Source organism: Armigeres subalbatus, chromosome 1 (genome assembly GCF_024139115.2).
Source record: "Armigeres subalbatus isolate Guangzhou_Male chromosome 1, GZ_Asu_2, whole genome shotgun sequence".
Lineage (NCBI taxonomy): Eukaryota > Metazoa > Arthropoda > Insecta > Diptera > Culicidae > Armigeres > Armigeres subalbatus.
Genome location: NC_085139.1, coordinates 135982124 through 136009399, shown reverse-complemented (window position 1 = coordinate 136009399; position 27276 = coordinate 135982124). Strand labels below are relative to the sequence as shown.

At 43.5% G+C, this 27276-nt stretch overlaps 1 protein-coding gene across 7 annotated transcripts in view; it reads right to left on the bottom strand.

The window, feature by feature from the left end:
• Positions 1-292: 292 nt before the first annotated feature.
• The window catches only part of LOC134205170 (protein pellino), a 157724-nt gene continuing 130740 nt past the window's right edge, over positions 293-27276 (bottom strand). For all 7 annotated transcript variants that reach the window (XM_062680166.1, XM_062680168.1, XM_062680169.1 and 4 more), the window contains 5 exons: positions 24377-24568; positions 23331-23618; positions 23114-23267; positions 1473-1650; positions 293-1405 (listed from right to left, as the gene is read on the bottom strand). In XM_062680166.1, coding sequence (XP_062536150.1) covers positions 1279-1405; positions 1473-1650; positions 23114-23267; positions 23331-23618; positions 24377-24568 — 939 coding nt within the window. In that variant the 3' untranslated portion in view covers positions 293-1278. The remainder of the gene's footprint in view (positions 1406-1472; positions 1651-23113; positions 23268-23330; positions 23619-24376; positions 24569-27276) is intronic.

Sequence of the window (27276 nt, the reverse complement as noted above, 5' to 3'; positions counted from 1 at the left end):
GCAAAAAACTTTAGGAGTTACAATACGTCTCGAAAAAATATTCCAATTTTTTTCATATAAATGTGGTCTACCCTATTGGACATAATATGGTTTATGATGCCTGTCCAGTAAGGTAAGTGTGTGCAGAAGAAAAGCACAGCCAAAAAAGAAAAGAAGAAGAAGTGTTCGCCGGTATTATCCGCGTTTTCGGATAATTTGAATCTATTGAACAGTTTCGCACAATAACCTCAACTCTGAAATAGCAAATAGGAAATTCGGATAGGTTATTAGACAAAATTATAAAGAAAAAATGTATTCTTTACATCACACACACGCTTTTTTGCTAAGACTTTATATACTTAATATACTTTATACACAATATTGATTTAAATAAGATGCGCGTTTAAACAGAGACTTTTTGCTACACTCTACACAAAATCGTTCCAGGTTTTGGAAATACATGAAATCGAACAAAAACATTACTTAAACAGTACTTGGCCAAACGTCAGAAACTAGTTTTAAAAAAAAGTCATTAAACGTTACTAAAAATGCATATTACTTTCACTATCTCAAACAAGAAAGCTATGATCACCAATTATTCGAGTAAAGTGCTACCCACAATCAATCAATTCTTTTTTTTGTCGTGAACAAACGATCAACGTTTGCGGTTTGCTAAAGGCAATCTAGCTATAATGCTGATGGTAGACAAAACTTCTGATTTTTTTTTCTTCTTCTAAATCTCAATTCAGAATTAGGAGACTTAAGGAGAATATGACATTTTACTCGTGATTTCTGCTGCTGCGACTTTATCATCGTGATTTTAGCTTCTAGAACAATAGTGAATAACGAACTCAGCTACAAGATCTCAGGCATTCTTGGCTCCACAAATTTCTGATAACAAATCACTTTACGATAGATAGTGGTAGCAAGATACGCATTTTCAATACTACGGCATCCATCGTTCATAGTAACCTAGCGCAAGCATTGATTTTGTGTCTTTGTCACTGCACTCACAATTTGTGTGCTTCCACAATTTTGCAATAAAGACAACTATGCAAAATTATAACTTCCATTTGTTTTTCTTTTTTTTTCTCATGATTCAATAATTAATTTAAAAATAATTCGATTAAAAATAAACTAACAATTACGTTACTATAAACTGTTCGCGAATCAGTTGTTGTTTTTGTTTATCGTTCGACTTTGTTCGGGGCTTTGACTGGGAATGGGGAGGTTCTCTGATGAAGAGGAGAAGGGGAGGGAAATTGGATTAAATTTGTCGAGGAATATTTGGGTCGTAAGTTAGTCTAGATTATCTTGGAAAATAAGTTTTATGTAGCCTGGAGATCCTTGTAGAGGCGTGGCGCAGAATGGACATACCGCTTGGAAGCCGTTCGTGCCATGAGGTATGTCTACATTTGCCCAATATCTGGAAATAAAACAGCAAATGAAAATTAATGGAAACAATCAAAGATGTTGAAACGCTAGGACCGTACTTGACAGTTTTTTCTGTTGCCATGTGTCCGCATGGATTGAAGCAGTAGGTAGGCGGTCCAGAATCTACATAAAATGCGTTTTCTACTCCCATACACAGGGTTACTACGGGACCGAGCTCTAAACACATGGGACATCGACGGGCATTTGATGCTTTGTCCTGTCCCCATCCGTGTTGACCTGTGGAGCAAAATAGTACACAATGATATTATATTTGCAACTTATTATTAATGTTACTTAAATGTAAGACTGTAGAAAAAAGATACCCCTTATTCGTTGAATTACTGTCGTTTGATGAGAATACTGAGTACATGCTCAAACAAATATTTAATACAATCAAAGTTAATTGCCTATATTCCAGGTATTAGCCACCGGAGTGGAAATTAATTACTATGTCTGAAACTCGATTTTTGCAATTGCACAACATGTGAAAGATTTAGTTCGAAAAATGTATTGTAGGGTAACCACTTCCTTCCTACTAAGCTAAGACTAAGCTAAGCTTTCCCTACTAAGCTACGAAAGACCTCCATCGTCCTCCGCAGCTTAGAAGGCTACTGATGAGATCAAATTCCCAACACCAGGCACATAGCCGAACTCTCGCAATATATTTTAAAACCAACTCTTTCACACGCATTGTTTTGTGCAATGCCAACCGAGTAACCGATAACTAAATACTCATCGCAAATACTCATCTTCAATGTTCATCGAAATAATAGTGAACCTTTTCCAATTGCGTTTATTTGTTTGTTTTATTGTCCAGTAGCGTAAGATACAAATCTTTTAAATTGCTACCTCCGTTTCAAATCACGATATCAACTATGCCTAATGTATAATTCTAATGTCTTTTTCTAATGCGTTTATTTATCTTGAAAATTTTGAGATAATATTATTCATAACTTCTTTTGGAAGATATTTCGGTGGATATATTTATAACCTTGAAATATTATTCCAACAGTGACTTGATTGATATTGATATCGTTATTTTAGGCCTCTCTATTTTAATTTATAGATTGTTCTCTCCAATTATAACCAGCCACCGCAAATTTACGAAAAGCCAAATTCCGGTAGCTCGGATGAGGGAATTTATAAACTGTTTGTAGGACTAATTGAACATAAATCAGTGTACGCGATTCTAAGTCGAATTTTTAGAAAAGAATTAGAATGTGAGTTAGAAGATGACGAGTTCTGATTCAACCAGAGCAGTTCAAAATATCTAGTCACCAGGTTAGTTTATGGCTTAACCCACTTCTATCTATCACAGGCTACTCAACCATAAACCATAATAAGGGTTTTGAGCCAATTTGTCCGTCTTCTTTATTTAATTTATTCTTTATTCTTTATTTGGAGCAGGAAAAGCCCACTTGAGTGGAGCAAAATCCTTTCCTCAAACAGGCGCAAAACCTCCTCTTCTTTTAATATCAACATAAATTACAATATCCAACAGATACAATATTTTTTAATTCTATACAATTTTACAATTTGATATAAAGCCTGTCCACGTTAAATTTTGGACACTTAGGTAATGTCAAATTGATTTGTCGTTATTTTATCAATTTGAGCGTGTTTAAAACATGCTGAAAGCAGCACATAAAGCAGAAAGATTCAGCTGTCATGTAAATTGATCGTCTCAGTAATTTGTGAAAATTTTCAAAAAACGCTTTATTAAAAGGGTGTCCGAAATTTAACGTGGACAGGCTTTATGTACTTAATTAAATATCCTTACTAACTATCTATCAGAGGGTATTTGTGGTAGAAGCAGCAAGTATTTGGCAAAACTTTTTCCGAAGATTGGAACGATTGAGGTGAAAATCTAATTCAGAAGCACATCGACAGATCATGTTGGTGAATGGTTCTTTATGCCCATAATTTGATAGAGCACCCTTAACGAACAAAAACCCCTGATTATTCTACCTAGCGGTGTTGGTGCCTTTCTCGTGCAAAAAAAAACTAAAAAAAATATGAGTGAGTGTTTTTTAGCGTGTTTTGCGCATAGAAAATAGTATTTTGACCATAACTTCTGATCCCATAGTCCAATCTGGCCAATTTTCAATAGCAAATAATGGGACAGGATTCTCAGTCGAATGAAACTTGTTGCGAGTAATTCGGCCAATGCTAAGTTCCAAAAAGTGTGTCTACAAAATTTTGTACACATACACACATACACACACATACATACATACACACAAACAGACATCGGGGGCAGCAGGGACTTTGTCCAAGGGCTTGACGACCCCTCCCCATGGCCACTGCGAGTTAGACCGGGACCATCGTCCCTAACCCCTAATCCCAAGGCGTCAAGCGACCCGTGCCGAGGGGATGCATGGGGGTGGGGGTGAAATAATAAGCTAGGCCTTTAACGGAGCCTGTGGGGTACCTGGGCACCCTCCACAGTAATTGTCCCTTACCGCGTCATGCTGGGCTCTGGCGTGGTGGACCTCCTTTCCCGAGCAACTCGTGGGACCAAAATGGAAAACCAAGTCAATTCTTCAATTAGTGGTAGTAGTGTAGGCGACAACCCCTTCGCAAGAGGTGGGTTGTTCAGGTTTCCGCCTAGGAGGCCAGAGGCAATAGTCGGCAGCTCAGTGCGCAGCGCCAGCGTGGGTCACTCAACCTTCCTCTCGGCTATAAAAACGCCGGTAGGGGTTATTGACGGCCCATGGCTTGTGGAGGCGATGAACCGCAAACGCGATGGGCTTTCGGCCTTCGAGGTGGCGACGGAACAGCTGGACGCCATCATCGACTTTTCGTCATCGAAGCATAATATCAGCAAGGACCTCAAGAGGAGCTTGCAGAAACTTCGAAAGTCGATGCTGGACGCCAAGCTGGAGAGGGCGGTCGGGACGGCCAATTGTAAACCCGTGAAATCGGTGGAGTCGAGGTCTACCCAGACTGAGGCCCAAGGATTCGCGGACTAAGGCAAGGTCGAATCGACCGAAGGCGTGCCAGCGAAGACGGTGGTACCAAAGTCTACCCAGACTGAGGCCCAAGTATTTGCGGGTACGTCGGGGGTGACTGCTCCAACGGAGCAGACACAAAAACAGGGGAGACAGTCTCCAGGGATGAGCTCCCTGGGGGCCGCTCCAAAACGCGGAGGGTTACTACCCTGAACAAGGGTAGTGAGGCTGGGAAGCTGAACCCCGGTCAGGTACCTCCAAAACCGGGGGAGGAAGGACCTGGAAAGGTCCGTTCACTCAGGAAAGACGGTGATAAGGGGTTACGGCAGGCTGAAAGTTCTCAGCCGCACCAGACCAGGGAAATAGAGGGGAGTGACGCCGAAAAGAAGGCCCAGGCGAATGAGGGTAGCAAGAAGTCTATGGTAGGCGCCAATCGCTCCAGGGGCGATGCCCTAGTCATCACGGCGGACGAGGCTAAGTACTCGGATGTTTTGAAGGCGATGAGGAGTGACGTCAAGCTCGGTGAACTCGGCGCCGACGTACGTCGAATAAGACGTACCCGGATGGGCGAGATGATACTCGAGCTGAAGCGGGGCGTCTCGCAAAAGGGCGCTGCCTACAAGAAGTTGGCGGAGGAGGTCCTAGGCGAGACGGTCAAGGTGAGGGCACTCACGACGGAGGTGAATCTAAGGGTTAAAGACCTGGACGAGTTCACTGAAGTCGAAGAGCTCGTCACGGCACTGCGGCGACAGTGTGAAGTGGAGACGACCACCGCAGCCGTTCGGCTACGGAAGGGTCCGGCAGGGACGCAGGTAGCATTGGTTCGGCTATCTGCAGCGGACGCCTCCAAGGTAGTCAAGTTAGGGAGCGTCAAGGTGGGATGGTCGGTATGGCCTGTGCGCATATACGAGCAACCCGAAGTTTGCTTCAAGTGCCTGGAACCGGGGCACAAGCAATGGGACTGCAAAGGCCCTGACAGAAGCAATCTCTGCCGACGCTGCGGATTGGAGGGACATAAGGCACAATGCTGAACGAACCCTCCCAATTGTTTGATTTGTTCCAGCAAAGCTGTGAACAGCAAGCACCCCATGGGGGGTTCGATGTGCCCGGCGTTTAAGCGTGCTGCAAAATCAAAGTGCAGGTAACGCAGCTGGCTTGCTCGGCCTCGCCCGAGTGTTTGGTGTGCGCAGGTTTAGAGGAAACGGCGGAACACGCAATGCGTGACCACATGCTTGCCACATGTGGTCTGGACACTACCCCGGACAACCTAGTTCGGAGGATGTGTAAAGATGAAGTTGACTTGAACGCCGTTTTATCGGTTATCGTCCTAATCGTCTCGGAGCTACACAGAAGGTGGCGCGTGGATGACTAGTTCAGGGACAAATAAGAGGTGGTCCTAGGGCTCGGAGTCGGCTTCATGGGTCCTTTTATAGAACAAGTGGCCGCGCGAAGAACAACATGGTATCGTCGCTTTCGCGGCGTCGGTCAACCGGGCGGGTTCCGAGCCCGAGGACGGAAAGGGGTCATCGTCAAGGCTGGGGCAGGCGTAGGCCTCGCGTCGGCAAGTCCCTCTGTGTGCTGGCGAATAGGCCCTAACGCAGAAAGGTCAATTTGGGGTGCACGCGGCATCATCATTCTTGATACCAGTCGTGCAGAGGGAAGCAGGCGCGAAGTCGACCCTTCCCACCTTCCGAGGACATAGGGCGTGGTAAGGCCACCTGGAAAGCCGGCAACGCGCTGGCACGATACCATGGTGTTCTTCTAAAAAGCGAGTTACGATGTTCGGTGCTGCAAGGACACGCAGCTAACCTCGAGGGTGCGTTGTGCACTGGCCCCCTTTGAAGCATTACTTTCTGGTTGTACCGAAGGGACTATGGGCTTGGCGGCAATGGAAACGGTTTAGCGGGTCGGGAATGTAGTCCTGCCTCCCTCGGTGATCCCTAACCCCGCACTTCCTGGTCAACCCAGGATGTCTGTTGAGCAGATTCCCCCTCCATTGTTTAGGAAGAAAAAAAAAACACAAACAGACATCACCTCAATTCGTCGAGCTGAGTCGATTGGTATATAACACTATAGGTCTCCGAGCCTTCTATAAAAAGTTTGGTTTCGGAGCGATCATATAGCCTTTACGTATACTTAGTATACGAGAAAGGCAAAAAGAATTAAACCTGAGCTGATGACGAGGAGCATTTAGGTTCAAAGGCGAGAGCAAATGTTAGCAATCAATTCTGGATTGTAGATGAATAAAGGCGATGAATAATGTCCTGGGTACATCACGACGCTCACTCAACAACTCTAACCCAATGAGCTTGCAGCGGTTATGGTAACTTGGTAGGTTGTTTGGATCATTCCAGTGGAGATGTCGTAACACGAAGCTAACAAATTTGCGTTGGATTGCCTCGATACGCAGACATAGGCGTAACTAGAGTCTCGGTCTAGGGGGGCCATGGCACCAGCTGGTGGGATGTAATTTTCAAAGGCGATTTAAAGCACTGTGCGCATGGATTGCAATAGAAATTGTTTGACTAAGTTTATCGCTCATTCGTCCTAGAACTAACATGAAAAAAATCGCGAATAATACAATTGATTTCCAATGATGCTGTGATTGCTTCAAAACGCTGTGTCTGTGTCAACTTGTCTTCTCCAAGTTACTAAATGTGGATAAGTGTGTAATCTAAGATTCAAGAATCTTCTTCGAATTATCTATAAATGAAATTCGATATGAGTATATTTCTGAAAGTTTTGAAGCATTTCCATGATTACTTTTTTTTTAAACTTGAAATTTTTGAAACTCTTTAGATGTGGAATAAATTCCACGGAATTTTGTCATAATCAATATAAGTATTCATGCAATTCCAAAATGTATGCTATGTGCTGAAATAGTTAAGTACCGATGAACACAAATTTGGAATCCTAAAGTGTTTTTATGAGTCATAAATTCCATGAGTCATAAAATTATGAGTCATAAATCAAATTCCAGAATAACATAGGGTAGTTACTGACGTTAGGAAGAGGCTTTATTATGGTTTTCTGAATAGGTGAGAGATTTCTCTGCAAAAATCAAAGAGACTTGTGAAGCAACCAAATCGATCTGAATTGTGCTGCAAAAGAAATGTTTTCTGATACGAACTGGTTTCTAAATCTATTTTTTTATCCTAAAAACAAATTCTAACTAAAGCAGGCACAAAAGAGTTTTTCGATGATCCTTATGAAATCGCCAAAAAATTAAATGGAACAAGATCTTTTGAGGATTATAAAAATATTTCTTTAATGCAATCTCTGTTGTGAGTGCGAAGGTTGCCTAAGTTTTGTCCTAATACTTTCAACGGAATGCGTTGTTGATTTTTCTGTCATTGTAACAAAGATTCTTAAGTTTTATAATTTTATATCTTTCTGTGCCAGAATTATATAGCGAGAGCAAAAAGCTCCATAGGAATTTGATCAACTGTTTTGCGGCATACCTTGCGATTAACTCGAAGATTTTCGAAAGAATGGTCGTTCGAAATTTCATTGACCGGATTTGTGTACATGTGCTCATTTTGATGTAGTTGCTTCAGTCTTTTTTGAAGCGGATGGTAGTTTAATAGAACAGAAATATTTATATCTTAATACAATTATGTTTTTATGTTTCTGCCACCAGGATACTAGTCAAACAAATGCAGAACAAATTTATTATTTTAAGCTAGCAACTGAATTGAAGGGCCATTGATTTTAGCTTAAAAATCGAGAAAATGTTCCCGGGGGTCCAACTTAAATATTTCGATGCTTTGCTGAACAAATGGTCATAGATGTGATACGCAACAAAAAATATGTTTATAGAATTTATAATCAAAATTAAGAAATATGTAGAAAATATGTAAATGAAATAAAAACTGACTAAGTTGGAATTACTTTTCAAAATTTTCTGGGGGGGCCACAAGTAGGTCTGGAGGGGGCCAGGCCCCCCCCGGCCTCCCCTTATTTACGCCAATGTACGCAGGATACTGTTTTTGTAAAATGGTGCCCAACAGAGGAGAATTCCAGAATCGATCTTACCAAGGAACAATACAGTAGTGGTTTCAAACCACTACTGGATATTCCTGAAGTATTTTGATATGCGATGAAGTCAAGCAATAGCTCACACAACCTCACTTGATCAGTACAATTGCTGATGAAGAATGTGTGTCGCCAGCCATACATTGTAAATACTCACGCTCCTCTAATGTGAACGTGTACTATACACATGTGAAAGTGTTGGCTTGACAAATGGATTGCGAGTGATTTGACTATGCGTCCAATTTTGGAATCTCGAGCTAATTCAGTAGCCGCTAGGTTGCGAAGGCCAACGGAGGTCTTCCGTAGCTTAGTTGGTTAAAGCACCAATCTAGCGTACTGAGGGTCGTGGGTTCGAGTCCCATCGAAGGGAAAGTGGTTACCACCAAAACATTTTTCTTATTATTATCTTCAACATAATGTACATATTGTACATTGGGGGCAGCAGGCAACAGGGACTATGTCCAAGGGCTTGACGATCCCTCCCCAGGCCATCTGCGAGTTGTGGCGCCTGCCTAGGATGTGGTGGGGTTTGACAGTGGGCCCTGTTAAACCTCTATAAAAAGCTGCATGAATCCGCAAGTAGGCTCCGCCAAAGCGACCATGTGCCGCTCAAAGCGCACAAGCCCAAGTCCTGGTGTTAGGTGGGACGCTAAACAGCCCTGACACGACGGCCCTCCGACGAGACAGGAGGTTTGCGCAGGCCCAATAAGCCGCCTTAAAAACAACTATTACGAACGACATAGAAGATAATACGACTCGATACAATCGGCAACGACCTAGGCGACGAATAAAGGATCACGATTGGAAGCTTGGAACATGGAACTGCAGGTCGCTAGGCTTCGCAGGTTGCGACAGGTTAATCTACGATGAATTACATCCCCGCAACTTCGATGTCGTAGCGCTGCAGGAAATCTGCTGGGCACAGAAAGTGTGGAAAAGCGGGCATCGAGCGGCTACCTTCTACCAAAGCTGTGGCACCACAAACGAGCTGGGAACTGGCTTAATAGTGCTGGGAAAGATGCGCCAACGCGTGATTGGGTGGCATCCAATCAACGCAAGGATGTGCAAGCTGAGGATAAAAGGCCGTTTCTTCAACTATAGCATCATCAACGTGGACTGCCCACACGAAAGGAGATCCGACGACAAGAAAAAAGCGTTATATGCGCAGCTGGAGCAGACATCCGATGGATGCCCACTGCGGGACGTCAAAATCGTCATCGGTGACATGAACGCTCAGGTAAGAGGGAGGAAATGTATAGACCGGTCATCGGACCGGATAGTATCGAATGACAAAGGCCAACGATGCATAAACTTTGCAGCCTCCCGCGGAAAGGTAGTCAGAAGTACTTTCGCCCCCCGCAAGAATATCCACAAGATCACATGAAAATCACCTAATCAAGTAACGGAAAACCAAATCGATCACCACTAATCAATGGTAAATTCTTCTCCGACATCACGAACGTACGCACTTACCGTAGTACGAATATCGAATCAGACCACTACCTCGTTGCAGTATGTTTGCGCTCAAAACTCTCGACGGTGTACAACACGCTTCGGATTCGTCCGCCGCGGCTAAACATTGGACGGCTACAAGACGGTAAACTAGCCCAAGACTACGCGCAGCAGCTGGAAGAGCAGCTAGGCGCAGCATTTCTTAAGATGGCTAGAGAGATATTCGCCATTTTAAGCACCGCAACCGCTGCACTAGGCACGGTGGCCCCGGACCAGAGAAACAACTGGTATGACGGCGAATGTGAGCAGTTAGTTGAGGAGAAGAAAGCAGCATGGGCGAGATTGCTGCAACATTGCACGAGGCACGATACAAACGGGCGCGGAACAGACGTTCACGTAAGGGCCACGTGCCACATCCCGATATGTGTAAGGACATAAACGGAAACCTTCTTACAAACAAGCGTGGGGTGATCCAAAGGTGACCCCTGAAGGATCCAACAAAGCCCCTGAAGTTGACCAACTACCAGGAGAGCTGTTTAAACACGGTGGTGAGGCACTGACTAGAGCGGCTGCACTGGGTGATTACCAAGGTTTGAGATGATGAGGTTCTACCGCAGGAGTGGTTAAAAGGTATCGTGTGTCCCATCTACAAAAAGGGCGATAAGCTGAATTGTAGCAACTACCGCGCAATCACATTGCTGAACGCCGCCAACAAGGTACTCTCCCAAATTTTATGCCACCGACTAACACCAATTGCAAGAGAGTTCGTGGGGCAGTACTAGGCGGGATTTATGGGTGAACGCTCTACCACAGACCAGGTGTTCGCCGTACGTCAGGTATTGCAGAATTATTATTTATTTATTCAGACTAAGGCCGAAGTGGCCTGTGCGGTATATAAGAGTCTTCTCCATTCGGCTCGGTCCATGGCTACACGTCGCCAACCACGCAGTCTACGGAGGGTCCGCAAGTCATCTTCCACCTGATCGATCCACCTTGCCCGCTGCGCACCTCGCCTTCTTGTGCCCGTCGGATCGTTGTCGAGAACCATTTTCACCGGGTTACTGTCCGACATTCTGGTTACGTGCCCGGCCCATCGCAGTCGTCCGATTTTCGCGGTGTGAACGATGGATGGTTCTCCCAACAGCTGATGCAATTCGTGGTTCATTCGCCTCCTCCACGTACCGTCCGCCATCTGCACCCCACTATAGATGGTACGCAGCACTTTCCTTTCGAAAACTCCAAGTGCGCGTTGGTCCTCCACGAGCATCGTCCAGGTCTCGTGTCCGTAGAGGACTACCGGTCTAATTAGCGTTTTGTAGATTGCCAGTTTGGTACGGCGGCGAACTCTATTCGATCGGAGCGTCTTGCGGAGTCCAAAGTACGTACGATTTCCAGCCACTATGCGTCTCCGAATTACTCTGCTGGTGTCATTTTCGGCAGTCACCAGTGAGCCCAAGTACACAAATTCTTCTACCACCTCGATTTCGTCACCACCAATGCAAACTCGCGGTGGGTGGCTCACATTGTCTTCTCTTGAACCTCTGCCTATCATGTACTTCGCCTTCGACGTGTTGATGACAAGTCCGATCCGCTTAGCTTCCCTCTTCAGTCTGATGTAGGCTTCCTCCATCTTCTCAAAGTTACGTGCCATAATATCTATGTCGTCGGCGAAACCAAATAGCTGGACGGACTTATTGAAAATTGTACCACTCGTGTTAATCCCTGCTCTTCGTATTACCCCTTCCAAAGCGATGTTGAATAACAAACACGAAAGACCATCGCCTTGCCGTAACCCTCTGCGGGTTTCGAAGGGACTCGAGAATGCCCCTGAAACTCGAACTACGCACATCACCCGATCCATCGTCGCTTTGATCAATCGTGTCAGTTTATCCGGAAAACCGTGTTCGTGCATTAGCTGCCATAGCTGGTCCCGATCGATTGTATCATATGCGGCTTTGAAGTCGATGAATAGATGATGTGTGGGCACGTTGTATTCGCGGCATTTCTGCAGTACTTGGCGAATGGCGAACACCTGGTCCGTGGTGGAGCGTTCGCCCATAAAACCCGCCTGGTACTGCCCCACGAACTCCCTTGCAGTTGGTGCTAGTCGACGGCATAAAATTTGGGAGAGTACCTTGTAGGCGGCGTTCAGCAATGTGATTGCGCGGTAGTTGCTACAATCCAGCTTATCGCCCTTTTTGTAGATGGGACACACGACACCTTCCATCCACTCCTGCGGCAAAACTTCCTCCTCCCAAATCTTGGTAATGACCCAGTGCAGCGCTCTAGCCAGTGCCTCACCACCGTGTTTAAATAGCTCTCCTGGTAGTTGGTCAACCCCAGGGCTTTGTTGTTCTTCAGCCGGCCAATCTCCTCCTGGATTTCCTGGAGATCCGGAGCCGGTAGAATTATGTCCTGCGCGCGTTCTCCCAGGTCTATCACCATACCGCCATCTTCGTCTGCCACATCGCCATTCAGGTGCTCTTCGTAGTGCTGCCGCCACCTTTGGATCACCTCACGCTCGTTCGTAAGAAGGTTCCCGTTTATGTCCTTACACATATCAGGCTGTGGCACGTGGCCCTTACGTGAACGGTTTAACTTCTCATAGAACTTTCGTGTGTTATTAGCACGGTACAGTTGCTCCGTTTCTTCACGGTCTCGATCTTCCTGCTGGCGCTTTTTCCTCCGGAAAGTCGAGTTTTGTCTGTTCCGCGCCTGTTTATATCGTGCCTCGTTCGCCCTCGTGCGGTGTTGCAGCAATCTCGCCCATGCTGCATTCTTCTCTTCCACTAGCTGCTCACATTCGCCGTCATACCAGTCGTTTCTCTGATCCGGGGGCACCGTCCCTAGTGCAGCGGTTGCGGTGCTTCCAATGGCGGATCGAATATCTCTCCAGCCATCTTCAAGAGACGCTGCGCCTAGCTGCTCTTCCGTTGGAAGTGCCACTTCCAGCAGCTGCGCGTATTCTTGGGCTAGTCTACCGTCTTGTAGTCGCCCAATGTTAAGCCGCGGCGTCCGACTTCGACGCGTGTTGTACACCGTCGAGAGTTTTGAGCACAGGCATACTGCAACGAGGTAGTGGTCGGATTCAATATTCGCACTGCGGTAAGTGCGGACATTCGTGATGTCGGAGAAGAATTTACCGTCGATTAGAACGTGATCGATTTGGTTTTCCGTTTCTTGGTTAGGTGATCTCCATGTGGCCTTGTGGATATTTTTGCGGGAAAGAAGGTGCTTCGGACTACCATTCCGCGGGAGGCTGCGAAGTTTATGCATCGCTGGCCGTTGTCATTCGATACGGTGTGCAGACTATCCGGTCCGATGACCGGTCTATACATTTCCTCCCTTCCTACCTGTGCGTTCATGTCACCGATGACGATTTTAACGTCCCGCAGTGGGCATCCATCGTATGTCTGCTCCAGCTGTGCGTAGAACGCTTCTTTCTCGTCGTCGGGTCTCCCTTCGTGTGGGCAGTGCACGTTGATGATGCTATAGTTGAAGAAACGGCCTTTAATCCTCAGCTTGCACATCCTTGCGTTGATTGGCTGCCACCCAATCACGCGTTGGCGCATCTTACCCAGCACTATGAAGCCGGTTCCCAGCTCGTTGGTGGTGCCACAGCTTTGGTAGAAGGTAGCCGCTCGATGCCCGCTTTTCCACACTTTCTGTCCTGTCCAGCAAATCTCCTGCAGCGCCACGACGTCGAAGTTGCGGGGATGTAATTCATCGTAGATCATCCTGTCGCAACCTGCGAAACCTAGCGACTTGCAATTCCATGTTCCAAGCTTCCAATCGTGATCCTGTATTCGTCGCCTAGGTCTTTGCCGATTATATCGAGTCGCATTATCTCTTATATTGTTCGTAATGATTGGTTTTCTAGGCGGCTTATTGTGCATTTAGACCAAAACTGTTCATATGACGCTGATGAACTGGCAGCAAGGCGCACTTCCGACGAGATTCACACGGAAAAATAAAATAAATATGCAGCACTGCACAGTGTTATCTGTCACAAAATCGAGCTTGTTTTGTCGCTGACAACGTCGCTGGCACCAAATTGAGGTTCGGAAGTCGATTTCCACACTTCCGAAAGCTCTTCCGACAATGTTTTGATAGCAAATTCAAATTTTGTTCTGACGTTCATGATGTCGGAAGTAAGTTCGGAAGTAAAACGTCGGAAGTCGGAATACAATTTAGTGCTGGCGACACAATATTAGGCCTGCGCAAACCTCCTGTCTCGTCGGAGGGCCGTCGTGTCAGGGCTGTTTAGCGTCCCACCTAACACCAGGACTTGGGCTTGTGCGCTTTGAGCGGCACACGGTCGCTTTGGTGGGGCCTACTTGCGGATACATGCAGCTTTTTATAGAGGTTTAACAGGGCCCACTGTCAAACCCCACCACATCCTAGGCAAGCCCCACAACTCGCAGATGGCCTGGGGAGGGATCGTCAAGCCCTTGGACATAGTCCCTGCTGCCCGCGCAGGTATTGCAGAAATGCTGCGAATATAACGTGCCCACGCATCATCTATTCATCGACTTCAAAGCCGCATATGATACAATTGATCGGGACCAGCTATGACAGCTAATGCACGAAAACGGATTTCCGGTTTAACTGATATGGTTTGACGATGGATCGAGTGATGTGCTTAGTTCGAGTTTCAGGGGAATTCTCGAGTCCCTTCGAAACGCGCAGAGGGTTACGGCAAGGTGATGGTCTTTCGTGTCTGCTATTCAATATCGCTTTGGAGGCAGTAATACGAAGAGCAGGGATTGACACGCGTGGTACGATTTTCACGAAATCCGTCCAGTTATCTGGTTTTGCCGACGACATTGATATCATGGCACGTAACATTGAGAGGATGGAGGAAGCCTACATAAAACTAAAAACGAAGCTAAACGGATTGTCCTAGCCTCGAAGACGAAGTACATGATAGGAAGAGGCTCATGAGAAGTCAATGTAAGCCACCCACCACGAGTTTCTCTCGGTGGTGACGAAATCGAGGTGGTTGAAGAACGAGCGCAGGTTCGTGGGAGTACCAGGCAGGTTTTATGGGCGAACGCTCCACCACGGACCGGGTGTTCGCCATTCGCCAAGTACTGCAGAAATGCCGCGAATACAACGTGCCCACACATCATCTATTCATTGACTTCAATCGATACAATCGATCGGGACCAGCTATGGCAGCTAATGCACGAACACGGATTTCCGGATAAACTGACACGGTTGATCAAAGCGACGATGGATCGGGTGATGTGCGTAGTTCGAGTTTCAGGGGCATTCCCAATTCCTTTCGAAACCCGCAGAGGGTTACGGCAAGGTGATGGTCTTTCGTGTCTGCTATTCAACATCGCTTTGGAAGGGGCAATACGAAGAGCAGGGATTAACATGAGTGGTCACCAACGCGCACTTGGAGTTTTCGAAAGGAAAGTGCTGCGTACCATCTATGGGGGGTGCAGATGGCGGACGGTACGTGGAGGAGGCGAATGAACCACGAGTTGCATCAGCTGCTAGAAGAACCATCCATCGTTCACAACGCGAAAATCGGACGACTGCGATGGGCCGGGCACGTAGCCAGAATGTCGGACAGTAATCCGGTGAAAATGGTTCTCGACAACAATCCCACGGGCACAAGAAGGCGAGGTGCGCAGCGGGCAAGGTGGATCGATCAGGTGGAAGATGTCTTGCGGACCTTCCCCAAAGGAACCAGGCTCTAGAAGTACCAGGAGGGTGGCCAATTCTATCGAAAATCTCCGAAATGTCCTCAAGTGTACTTGTTTTGCAAAATCATGAAGTTTGATATGTCGCAAGATGGGTTCCAATAGCGAATGAAAAAATTGACCACTTCCTCAAGGGAACCAGGCCCTGGAAGTATCGAAAATCGCCGAAATGTACTCCAGTGAACTTGTTTTGCAAAATCATGAAGTTTGATATGTCGCAAGATGGGTTCCAAGAGCGAATGAAAATTGGCCACTTCCCCAAGGGAACCAGGCCCTGGAAGTACCCGGAGGGTAGCCAATTCGATCGAAAATCGCCGAAATGTACTCCAGTGTACTTGTTTTGCAAAATCATGATATTTGACATGTAGCACGATGGATTTCGAAGCCGATCTGCCAGTGACCATTTTTTCCGGGAGGGAGGTAACCCCAGTACTCCCCGGAATATATCCGGAACCATGGCCATTGGACAAAAATTGACTTCGGTTCCTAAAACTATAGGAATTTTGTGATCGATTCCAGAAGATTGCTTGAAAATCCGTTAGAAATTGGCTGAGCTGCGTGGTTTTGAATTTTGAGTTTTGTCGTAAAATGGGGGTTGGGGACGTACGTGTTAACCAAATGGCACATTACGTTAAAGTATAACCCAAAGGATGCCAAAAACCTTTGCCGAAGAAAGCACGTTGCTGGAACGTCCACGAAAAAAGTTATGAAGCTTTGAAGATTGAGTGTTCAAACCATATGCAAAAATGGTTTATTCTGCCAGCGCTGCCGAACTACGTAGACCTTGATCTCACTTGATCGGATGAAGTTTGCGTTTTTCCATACAACTGCGCCCCACTCTAGTGCACACGGCGTTAAAAGGACGCATGTGTGCATCGGGAAAAAGCGGTAACGCAGCGTCGTCGCACCGATACACATCTGCGTTTTTTTAACGCCACGTGCACGCAGCGTTGAAAAAACGCCACGTGGGCATCGGCCCTAAAGAATGCAATGGAGTCTGCCGTAGACATTGCACAATGGTCCCAGAGTCGAATCTAGCAAGACAAAAATGTTTGCGCCAAAACTATTAGTTTTAGATATATAGTGTCTTTGGGAAAAAAATTCATATTTTTTGACGATTTTTTCCATGTAGTGAAATTAGGGTGGTACCTATATTTCAGAAGTTCATAATATCAACTTTTTAATTTTTCGGTAAAGACTTGTGCAATGTTCCACAAAGTTGTAGAGCAATTAATTTTGAGCAATTTTGCCGAAGAAACCATTTTTCAATCACTTATTGTGCACAAGTTATGAGCTTTTTCAATAAATAGGTTAGGGTGGTCCTAAAAATCGGTATTCTTCACTTAACTTTTCATCCATTAATTTCTTGCATAAACTTTGTTCTGAGCACTTTTGGGACTTTTGTTAAAGGACCATGGATCTGTCTTTTATAACAAAAAAGTTATTCGAGTTTTTGTATGAAAAACATGTTTTTTCATATGCGTATATTTCAAAATGGAGCAAACCGATTTTCAATCTATTGGTTCTATTCGAAAGCTCGCACTTTTCTGCGTTTATGGTGGGAAAACTGAGAGAGCGTTTTTTGTTTAAAGCGTTTTATTTCATTTTGAAAAAAATATGTTTTTAATCGAAAAACGGCTATAACTTGATAAATAAACGAGATAGGTCCATGGGTCTTCAACAAAAAGATGTGTCTTTAGAAGTTCTAAATGTGGTCCATACAAAGTATCCCTCAAAAATCAATACATAAAAATATATTTAAAAAACGGTTTTCGTAAGGAAATAAACGTTGGATCGATCAAAGTCGGCTGGTCGACAGAGCTCTCTCAGTTTTCCCACCATAAACGCAGAAAAGTGCGAGCTTTCGAATAGAACCAATAGATTGAAAATCGGTTTGCTCCATTTTGAAATATACGCATATGAAAAAAACATGTTTTTCATACAAAAACTCGAATAACTTTTTTGTTATAAGAGATAGATCCATAGTTCTTTACCAAAAATGTGCGTCTTCAAAAGTCCTAAAAGTGCTCGGAACAAAGTTTATGCGAGAAATGAATGTATAAAAAGTTACGTGCAGAAAACCGATTTTTGAGGACCGCTCTAACGTATTTATTGAAAAAGCTCATAACTTGTGAACCATGAGTTATAGAGAAATGTTTCTTCGGCAAAGTTGCTCAAAATTAATTGCTCTACAACGTTGTGGAACATTGCACAAGTCTGTACCGAAAAATTGAAAAGTTGATATCTTGAACTTCTGAAATATAGGTACCACCGTAATTTCACAACATGAAAAAAATCTATAAAAAACATGAATTTTTTTTCCCAAAGACACTATATATCTAAAACTAATAGTTTTGGCGCAAACATTTTTGTCTTGCTAGATTCGACTCTGGGACCATTGTGCATTGTGGACTGCAAGGAATTGCGTTCAGCAGCCACGGTAGATGGAAAGAAGGAATATTCCAAGTCAGGTTCGCTTCGGGTGACGTTCGCCGGTTCGATGCTCCCAAAATATGTTGATATTGAGAACATGCTATTTCCATGCGTCCTTTTGTGCCAAGGGTATTTAATTGTACCAACTGCAAACAACTTGGTCACACTGCCGAGTTTTGTAACAACAAACCACGTTGTGCCAAATGTTCTGAAAGGCATTGGGAGGAGTCCTGTCAGCAACAAGCAACAAAATGTGTTTATTGTGGTTTGAATCCTCCCCATGGTTTGCAAGAATGCCCGGTGTATAAGAAGCGCACCTAAAAAGTGAAGCGCTCGTTGGTACAGCGCCCAAACAGTCGTATGCGGAAATTGTTAAGTCGCAAGACACATCCGCCACAGCCACTGCATCGTCTGCTATTTCAGCTACCGTTCGTGTAAGTGGTTATTATGATTCCATATCCATTGATGAATTGGACTCTGACGTAGGTGATATGGATGATTCTGCGGAGGTACACGTGCCCGAAAAGAGGAAGCAACCGTCTTCCCCGGGATCGCGCTGTGAGAAAACAAAAATCATCCATAAAAGCTTGCCAAAATTTGAAGGTAATGGGGGTTTATTTAAAATCCCGAAGCAACCTGTCCCTACTGCTTCTTTTGATCCTAGTGCAGTAAGACATTCCCGCCATTGCCTAAATACGATGTTTTGAAGAAACATCTGGCTAGCACCTAGCAGAATCAACGAAAGAAAAAAAGTAATTCGCACTTCTAGTAAAAGTATTCCGTCCAAGCGAGGATTGATCTCCTTTAAGGACCTTGTGGACCGTTTTAGGAATTTATTCAATATTCCGAATTCATTAAGGCCAATCATTGACCTTTTTATACCAACAGTAGAAAGTTATCTGAAGCAATTGACTGTTTCATGGCCCCTTCTTGCAGGAATTGTATCTTTCGATGGATAATACTGTGCTGCAGTGGAACTGTCATAGTCTGAAAAATAAATTGGACGTGTTCAAGTTTTTGATTCGCAATTCCGATTGTGACATATTTGCACTCTGTGAAACATGGCTTTCTTCTGAAGATGAAATCAACTTCCACGATTTTAATATAATTCGTCAAGATCGGGATGATCATTATTGGTGGCGTTCTTTTGGGGATCAAAAAATGCTACTCCTTCTACAGAATTCCCATTCCGACTGTTCCCGGCTTAGAAATCATCGCATGCCAAGTAAATGTGAAGAATAAAGATCTTCAGTGTACATTCCTCCAAATGCCTCTCTTAATCGTCGCCATCTTTGGAGCGCAGTCTCCCTTTTATCATCTCCAATGTTGATAGACCAGCCACTACTGGATGGGATGATGAATGTACTAAATTGTATTCTGAGAAATCTGATGCCTTCAAGGCCTTCCGTAAACACGGAAGGTCCGAGCTTTTTGAAGAGTATTTGAGGCTCGAAAGAAAACTCAAAAATCTTCTCAAGGCAAAAAAACGTAGCTACTGGCGACGTTTTGTCGAGGGACTATCGCGAGAAACCTCAATAACAACACTGTGGAAAACGGCTCGCAACATGCGGAACCGCGTTTCCACCAACGAGGGTGAAGAATACTTCAATTGATGGATATTTAACTTCGCAAAAAATGTCTGTCTGTCGTACCAGCAGAACCGCTATTTCGAGAATCAGTCACTGATCCCGGTTCTTTGGGTGGACCATTCCCAATGCTGGAACTTTCTATGCCTTTTCTTTCATCGAATACTCTGCTCCGGGATGCGATAACATCAAATTCAATCTTCTTAAAAACCTCCCAGATATCGCAAAAAGACGATTACTCGACCTGTACAACTGTTTCATGGAGTACAACATTGTGCCACCTGAATGACGACAGGTGAAAGTAATAGCTATTCAAAAGCATGGGAAACCAGCGTCTAATCACAATTCATACCGACCGATTGTCATGCTATCATGCATGAGAAAGTTATTGGAAATAATGATCCATTCAAGAGTCGACCATTGGGTCGAACAAAATGCATTACTCTCAAATACTCAGTTTGGATTTCGAAAAGGTAAAGGAACAAACGATTGTCTAGCGTTGCTCTCTTCAGATATACAGCTGGCCTTTGCGCACAATGAGCAATTGGCTTCAGTATTCTTGGATATTAAGGACGCTTTTGACTCAGTTTCCATAGACAACTTGCAGATGATGCCGCTCAGACAACTTGCAGATGATGCCGTGGTCTCTCTAAGAGGTTCATGTGCTGTCTTGCAAGGACCATTGCAAAGTACCCTAAATAATCTGACTGTTTGGGCCTGACATTTACGTATCGAGTTTTCACCGCAAAAAACTTAGTTGGTTGTGTTTACTAAGAAGCGGTACCCTGCTCAACTGAAACTAAAACTGTTGAATGATGACATCAACCAATCTTTATCTTCTAAATACTTGGGGTCGTGTTTGATTCCAAATGTACCTGGAAACTCCATTTTGAGTATTTGATACAAAAATGCTGGAAAAGGATCCATTTTCTACGTTTTATCCCCGGAACATGGTGGGGTGCTCACCCGAAAGACCTCATCAAACTCCATAGAACGACTATCCTCTCTGTTTTAGAGTATGGCTCCTTCTGCTTTCTCTCAGCAGCTGATTGCCACCTGATTAAATTGGAACGAATTCAGTATCGTTGTTTGCGTATTGCCCTTGACTGTATGTATCCAACGCATAACATGAGCCTGGAGGTGCTTGCTGGAGTCACTCCTTTACAGCATTGTTCCTCAATTGAATACGATCTGTCCATGAAACACGCTATTCAAGGAATACCAGATCATCTTCGACAAATATCTATTCCCTCCCTTTTTTCTGAAAAATATGAACATGTCAATTGCAACAACAGATATTTCACTGATGGTTTCCAATTTCCAATAAGCCCGTAGACCATTATTTCATCTTCTAGTTCTAGTTCTATCGAGGCACTCCGGTCGATGAAATCTGTTATGCAACGTACACACCAGTCAAGCAGTTGGACGAACATTGACTCCGCCCCCAAGAAAACGCTTCGGTTGCTGCTTTGTTTGAACGTGTGTGAAGTTGTTCGAACAACCATTTGACAGTTGGCGGCTCGGTTGGAAAAAATTAAAACGGTTTGATTTTGGTTTGAGTTGTCGGGGGTGGAGTCAAGGTTCGCCGAACATGTTTGAGCATTTGTAGTGAAGTTGCACAAATCCCCATATATTTTTTGATGGTTGGTGCTCGAGTTGGTGCTTCGGTCGTTCGTGTGTGATATTGTTGGTCGAATAAATTGATTGTTCGTGTCGCTGTTAGTAAAACTTGATGGATGTTTGAATAAACGAGAGGTGGAGTCAATGTTGGTCAAACTGCTTGACCGTGTGTACGTTCCATTAAGCACGCATCGTACTTTCTTAGAAACATAAGAGAGCAGATGCGTGTTTTGGTCGAAAGATCATTCAAGATTACCTTTGTTTGAATACCTTCTCACTGCTCAATCTACGGCAATGAGAAAGCAGACTCACTGGCAAAGGTTGGCGCAAAGGAAGGTAGACAATTCTCGAGCAACGAGTTTTTCCCATTAGTCCGTCAGAGTACTCTTCAAAGTTGGCAAAGAAATTGGACACACAACGACTATTTTTAATAATTCCTCAAGTTTCTGGGCGAGCGTGGTTCAGAGGTGAGGACTTAAGTCGAGGCTTCATTCGCGTGATGTCGAGACTTATGTCCAATCACTATTCACTAAACGCACATCTGTACAGAATAAACCTTGTCGATAGCAACTTATGTAGGTGCGGAGCCGGTTATGATGACATCGATCACGAAGTTTGGTCGGAAAATGACGCCTCCAGAGAGTAATTATTGTATACCCTTGTGGCCCGAGGTAAACAATCCTTCAGGGGAGTTCGAGGTGTTTTGTGCAATCGTGATGTTGTCTATATGCAGGCCATTTATAGTTTTCTTTGTACTTCTGACATCAAAATCTAATATTTTGTTGTTTTTTGTTAGTCTCTGCCTTTTTGTTCCGTAGAGCTTCATATGCCTTGCCATCCGGAATATGCTCCCAGTCGAACCATTCCTCGAGCACGACGACACGCCACATCGTCCCTGACCCCAAATGTCCGGAGGAGGAGCTAAATTTTTCTGATTCCAAATCCTAAGCCCCGTCCATCCTTGAACATTGTAAACTAACCTCGAGTCACCACGAGTACGCTGGCTTCTACCCCTCTCTTCTCCTTCTTCTTATTGGCATTACATCCCCACACTGGGACAGAGCCGCCTCGCAGCTTAGTGTTCATTAAGCAATTTCACAGTTATTAACTGCGAGGTTTCTAAACCAAGTTACCATTTTTGCATTCGTATAACGGAGGCTAACACGATATTTTTATGCCCAGAGAAGTCGAGACAGTTTCCAAACCGAAAATTGCCTAGGCCGGCACCGGGAATCGAACCCAGCCACCCTCAGCATGGTCTTGCTTTGTAGCCGCGCGCGTTACCACACGGCTAAGGAGAGCCCCTCTCTTACTAACTGTATAATAAAAAGATAATCATTGTATAGATCACAAAGAGCCATGGCTCCGTAAAGTGTTATACACGCCTCAGCCTACCAAATAAACGAAATTGGAAAAAAATTTGAATTGAAAATTTAATTGCAATAATCAAATATTTACGTGGTAAATTGAAGTTGACTATATATTTTGAAATTATTAATTACTAAACAAAAAATACCAGCTTTGCCCAAATGCAAATGTCATGTACAGTACTTACTACAAAAGGTCGTAATCGTCATGAGACAAAAAGCAAAGTGCCTTTTTCTGTTTCAGGCATGGAAGGCATGAAAGGACGTTGTGCCGTTGTGCTTTATTTTAAAATTTAGTAAATTCTAAATTATTTTAACAGATATATGCGAGGAATAGTGACTAGTCGATAAATTAATAATATAATTCTCCGAGTCAAAAATGGTAATAAACACAAAAATAAAGCAGATACTGTACACTTTCATGCTCTGTCACGGAACAAATATTTTATGAGATTTTGATGGCAACATTAGCTTAGACATGTGGCTATATCGAAATAATGCATATTATGTCATATTAAAATAGACAAGAAAATCTGACTTACCTTGCACATGGCCACAATTTAAATACACATAAGGCTGATTAACGTGCTCTCCCAATGACACTTTTCTAGGAATCACTAAAGTATTGAGGCCAACTGGACACTGTGGACGACCTGCATTTATTTCATCTACCAGTTTTTCTAGATCTTTCTTCGTCTAAAAGCAATAAATGATAACACTCTGATTATGTTGCATTGAATAACAAAACACGTTGCTTACTGGAGAATGCCTCAGTCCTTCTGCGGATCGCCATAGTAGTGTTGCACCACAAAGATCAATCAAAGTGCCGTCTTGTAGGGCATTGGTTTCCTCGTACACTGGCTGACCTTTCTGTTGCGCCGATCGGCATTCCCTTAGACTAAACACATCACCGCCGACAGACGTTTCGCGCCACAAACCACACTCTGCTGATCCACCACAGAACTGACCTTTGGGATGCATGATAAGCACTCCATTTGTCGTAAGACCGTCAATTTCTACGTTGTCCTGCCATTTGGTTGCTTTTTCCTGGAAATACGTTTGACAAACAGAACAAACTCAATAGTTATACGTGATGCGAAAAATTGTAAATGTGACTGCACATACACAGACGATTATAACATGGGACCTATTTTTCTATGATTCGCGAGCATCGAATTGGAACGTATTTTCACACATTCATCTTCCGATGACGAAGTAAGGTTACCAAACTCACTCATCTCATTGGAATTTTATCTTATGTCACTAGCCTCCTTACTTACAACCCGTGTTCGATTATGTCGTACAAAACAAGCAGGTGATGCTAGTGGTTGTAGCAAAATATGGCAGGTGAAATTGAAAACAGCGCGAGGCTAACTTTACAACATCCAACTAAGTCCCAACTCACTGTATGGAACCGGATCCGCGATGCGGTGGAATAGTAATAAGCAATTGCGATGAGTTAGTTGTGTGAAGATGCGTCAAATAGAGCAACCAGTTTTGCCAAATGACCATGGCAATAACATCGAGGAAGCATCTGTTCGGTTAATAACCATAACGTTCAAGTTTATACAATTCCCTCCCGCCAAAACAGGGTGCGCGGAGATGTTTGAACATGTTTACGATTTTACATGATTACCGGCAAGGGAGAAACAGAGAAAGAAAAAGCTTGGACGTGTATAATTATAATCGTACATATTAGGCGATGGACTTGAAATCGGTTTATGCAATAAATAACGTAGCTCATTGACTTTCTTAATACCGTACAACGTCAAACATTTAAAAATAAATATAATTTTCAAACTCACCCCTAGGAAAATGTTCCTGCTGGAATCGAATCCCGCTGCGTAGATTCTCGCTTTGTGGCCGTCACTTCGATCCACTAGGATTCGACAGGCAAATCTCGATATGGTGCTCTGCAGGACTTTCGCATCTTTTTTATCGCCGGGCAGGGTGTCCATTACTACAAAATCTATCGGTGATTCTGACGAACGGCCGACCTGTAAATGTACAAAATTTGTTGTAGAGGTGATGAACATAACATTCTCCATAGGTGATGATACAACTAGGAACCCACTTTTTCCCCAATTTCATTTCGGCCAACATTTTGAAACACTGTTATTGGCCAAACTGATATTGACCATAGTCGAAAGTTCGAAAGTAAGCAAATGATCCACTAATGTTTCAGTACCATGTGACTGTTCGTGTTCTTGAAAACCCTTCTTATTCAACCTAGCGGTAGGTACTAACGCATTAGATATACAAATAAAGTTGAGTGAGATTTTGCTAGCGTGTTTTATTTTGCTTTAGTCATAACTTTTGACCCTATAGTTCGATATAGCTCAATTTCAACAGGAAACAATGAGCGATCGGGGCTATCCATCCTGAACAATCGTATGGAGAGATGGATCTCATTAACTTGTGGCACATGAGCTTGGTGACCGCTAATGGACTCGTGCTGAATGGAACCGGGCGCCTTAGACATAAAACAGTTTTTTGTATTTTGGATTTCACTATCAAACGAACGTTGTCGGGTTGGAAATATTCTCCACTCCCTGGGCATAGTGTATCCATTGTACTTGCCGCACAAAATACATACTTATGCAATGGAGGGCAGAGAAAAGCATTCAATTAATAAATGAGGAAATGCTAATAGAATACTAAAGGCCAAGTTCCAGTTGGAATGTAGATCCATTGGAGAAGAAGAAAGGAAGATTCAATCGATACCGAAAATGTTAAGATTAGGGGATGACCTTACTTAGCATTTGCCACGTTTTGTTGTTCTGTTGAGCAGGGCTTGTAAAAAGTGCAGATTTGTGAATATACTCTATGATAATTTGTTGCATGGAAATTCTCAGATTCGTCGAAAGAGAGGAGATACACATATTCGATGTACTGTGTTTGTCGCACAAATACTGCTCATAAGAGTTGTCTTGCTTCATTTTTGCGTATGAAGTATTGTTGCTCGGTGTTGCAACCTACTCACAACATCATTTAGCGACAAAGCTTCTCTCTCGCTTTGCTTGTGTTGCTGGCATTATTTACTGGTTTGTTTTGCTCGGAAGTTCCATTTCTACGGGTCGGGACCGAGAAGGATTGCTTCGTGCTACAACATGGCACTGAGGAGATACATACTTAATTCGTTCAGTACTGTAGTAAGAGAGCGTATAGACACAATCAACATACGTGCACAATTCGCACGCTGGAAGCGTGCAATAATAGAATAGTGGAGCATAGGAATGCACCTAAATTTTGAACTAAAAACGGAATTTCAATAATTCAATTATTTTCTATGAGAACATAAATGCTTTCAGAGAAATAATATCTTATGTGAATAAATCCTTAGAATATTCTGAAAATTGTCTCCCACAAACTTTTTCCAACTCCAGCATTTTCAGTTAGAAAACATGCCATCAAAACAGGAAGTACTGTGGCACACATTGTACACTACTATTAAGCGAACAAAGATCGTGGGAAAAGAACACGGTGGACAATATTAAGCGTGAAAATGTTTCGAAAACTGCTAAAGTATATTTGGTCTACTGAGCTCCATTATATACAAACGTGATTGGAAGACCAAAGACACGAAGCAACTCATCAATAGGATAAGCATCCGGAAATGGCATCAGTCCAGCGGTCATGCAAGATTAAACTACGCCGCACAGCGGACCACGGATCATATACTACCATTCATTAATCTAAGTTCAAATACAAAGGATTACTCTTTATAATAACGTAAATCAAATTGAGCTGTACTTCTTTGTAGTTTTCTTCACGAGCCTTTCTTTCCATTCCCGCTATTTACTAGCCACCCATTAGATGGGTTATTTTATTTTGTAATAGAAAATTTTGTCAATATTTATTTAGTAGGCTTGTGTTGTGAGACAACCAGTTGAATAAGATATCTCGGAATCTGTGAAATTTCGAGAGTTGTGATATTCTACAAAGTTGTTCGAAATATCAAACCCATTGTGGACAACATTTAAATAATTTAGAATTCATCCGCATGGTGGCGCTATCGTCTATGAGACAACCAGTTGAATAAGATATCTCGGAGTCTGTAAAATTTAGACAGTTGTGGGTGATATTCTACAAAGTTGTTCGAAAGATTAAACCCGGAGAATATCTCATTATTTCGTAATTCATCCGCATGGTGACACTAGCGTCTATGAGACAACCAGTTGAATAAGATATCTCAGAATCTGTGATATTCGGAGAGTTGTGCTGCAAAGTGTCATTGTTCAAGTCACGCAAAGCGTGACAACCCAGTCAACCACAGATCGTATATGAAAGGAGAAATTTTATCGCATATACTGCTATTTTATATCACACTCGTATATGACTACTTATAAATATAGTCAAAATATGATTACTGTCGTAAATAATACCTAGGAATGGAATATATGCGACTGTTTTCAAAAATGTCATAAATCAGTATAAAAAATATCAGTGTAATCGGATTGAATCACAAAAACCGCTTATACATAGCGTGTTGTCGTGTTGGTCGTATATTCATACGCGATGTACCTATATATTTTGTTACTTCAGAGCGTTTATCAAAGACCACTGCACTGCACATTTTGATGAAATTAATTTCATTTGCACTTACCTACTCCACTCTATCCGATATTTTTGAATTCTAACTTTCACTTCTATGCTATTATCACTCCCCGACAATAACTAAAACAACTAAAAACATCCGAATAAA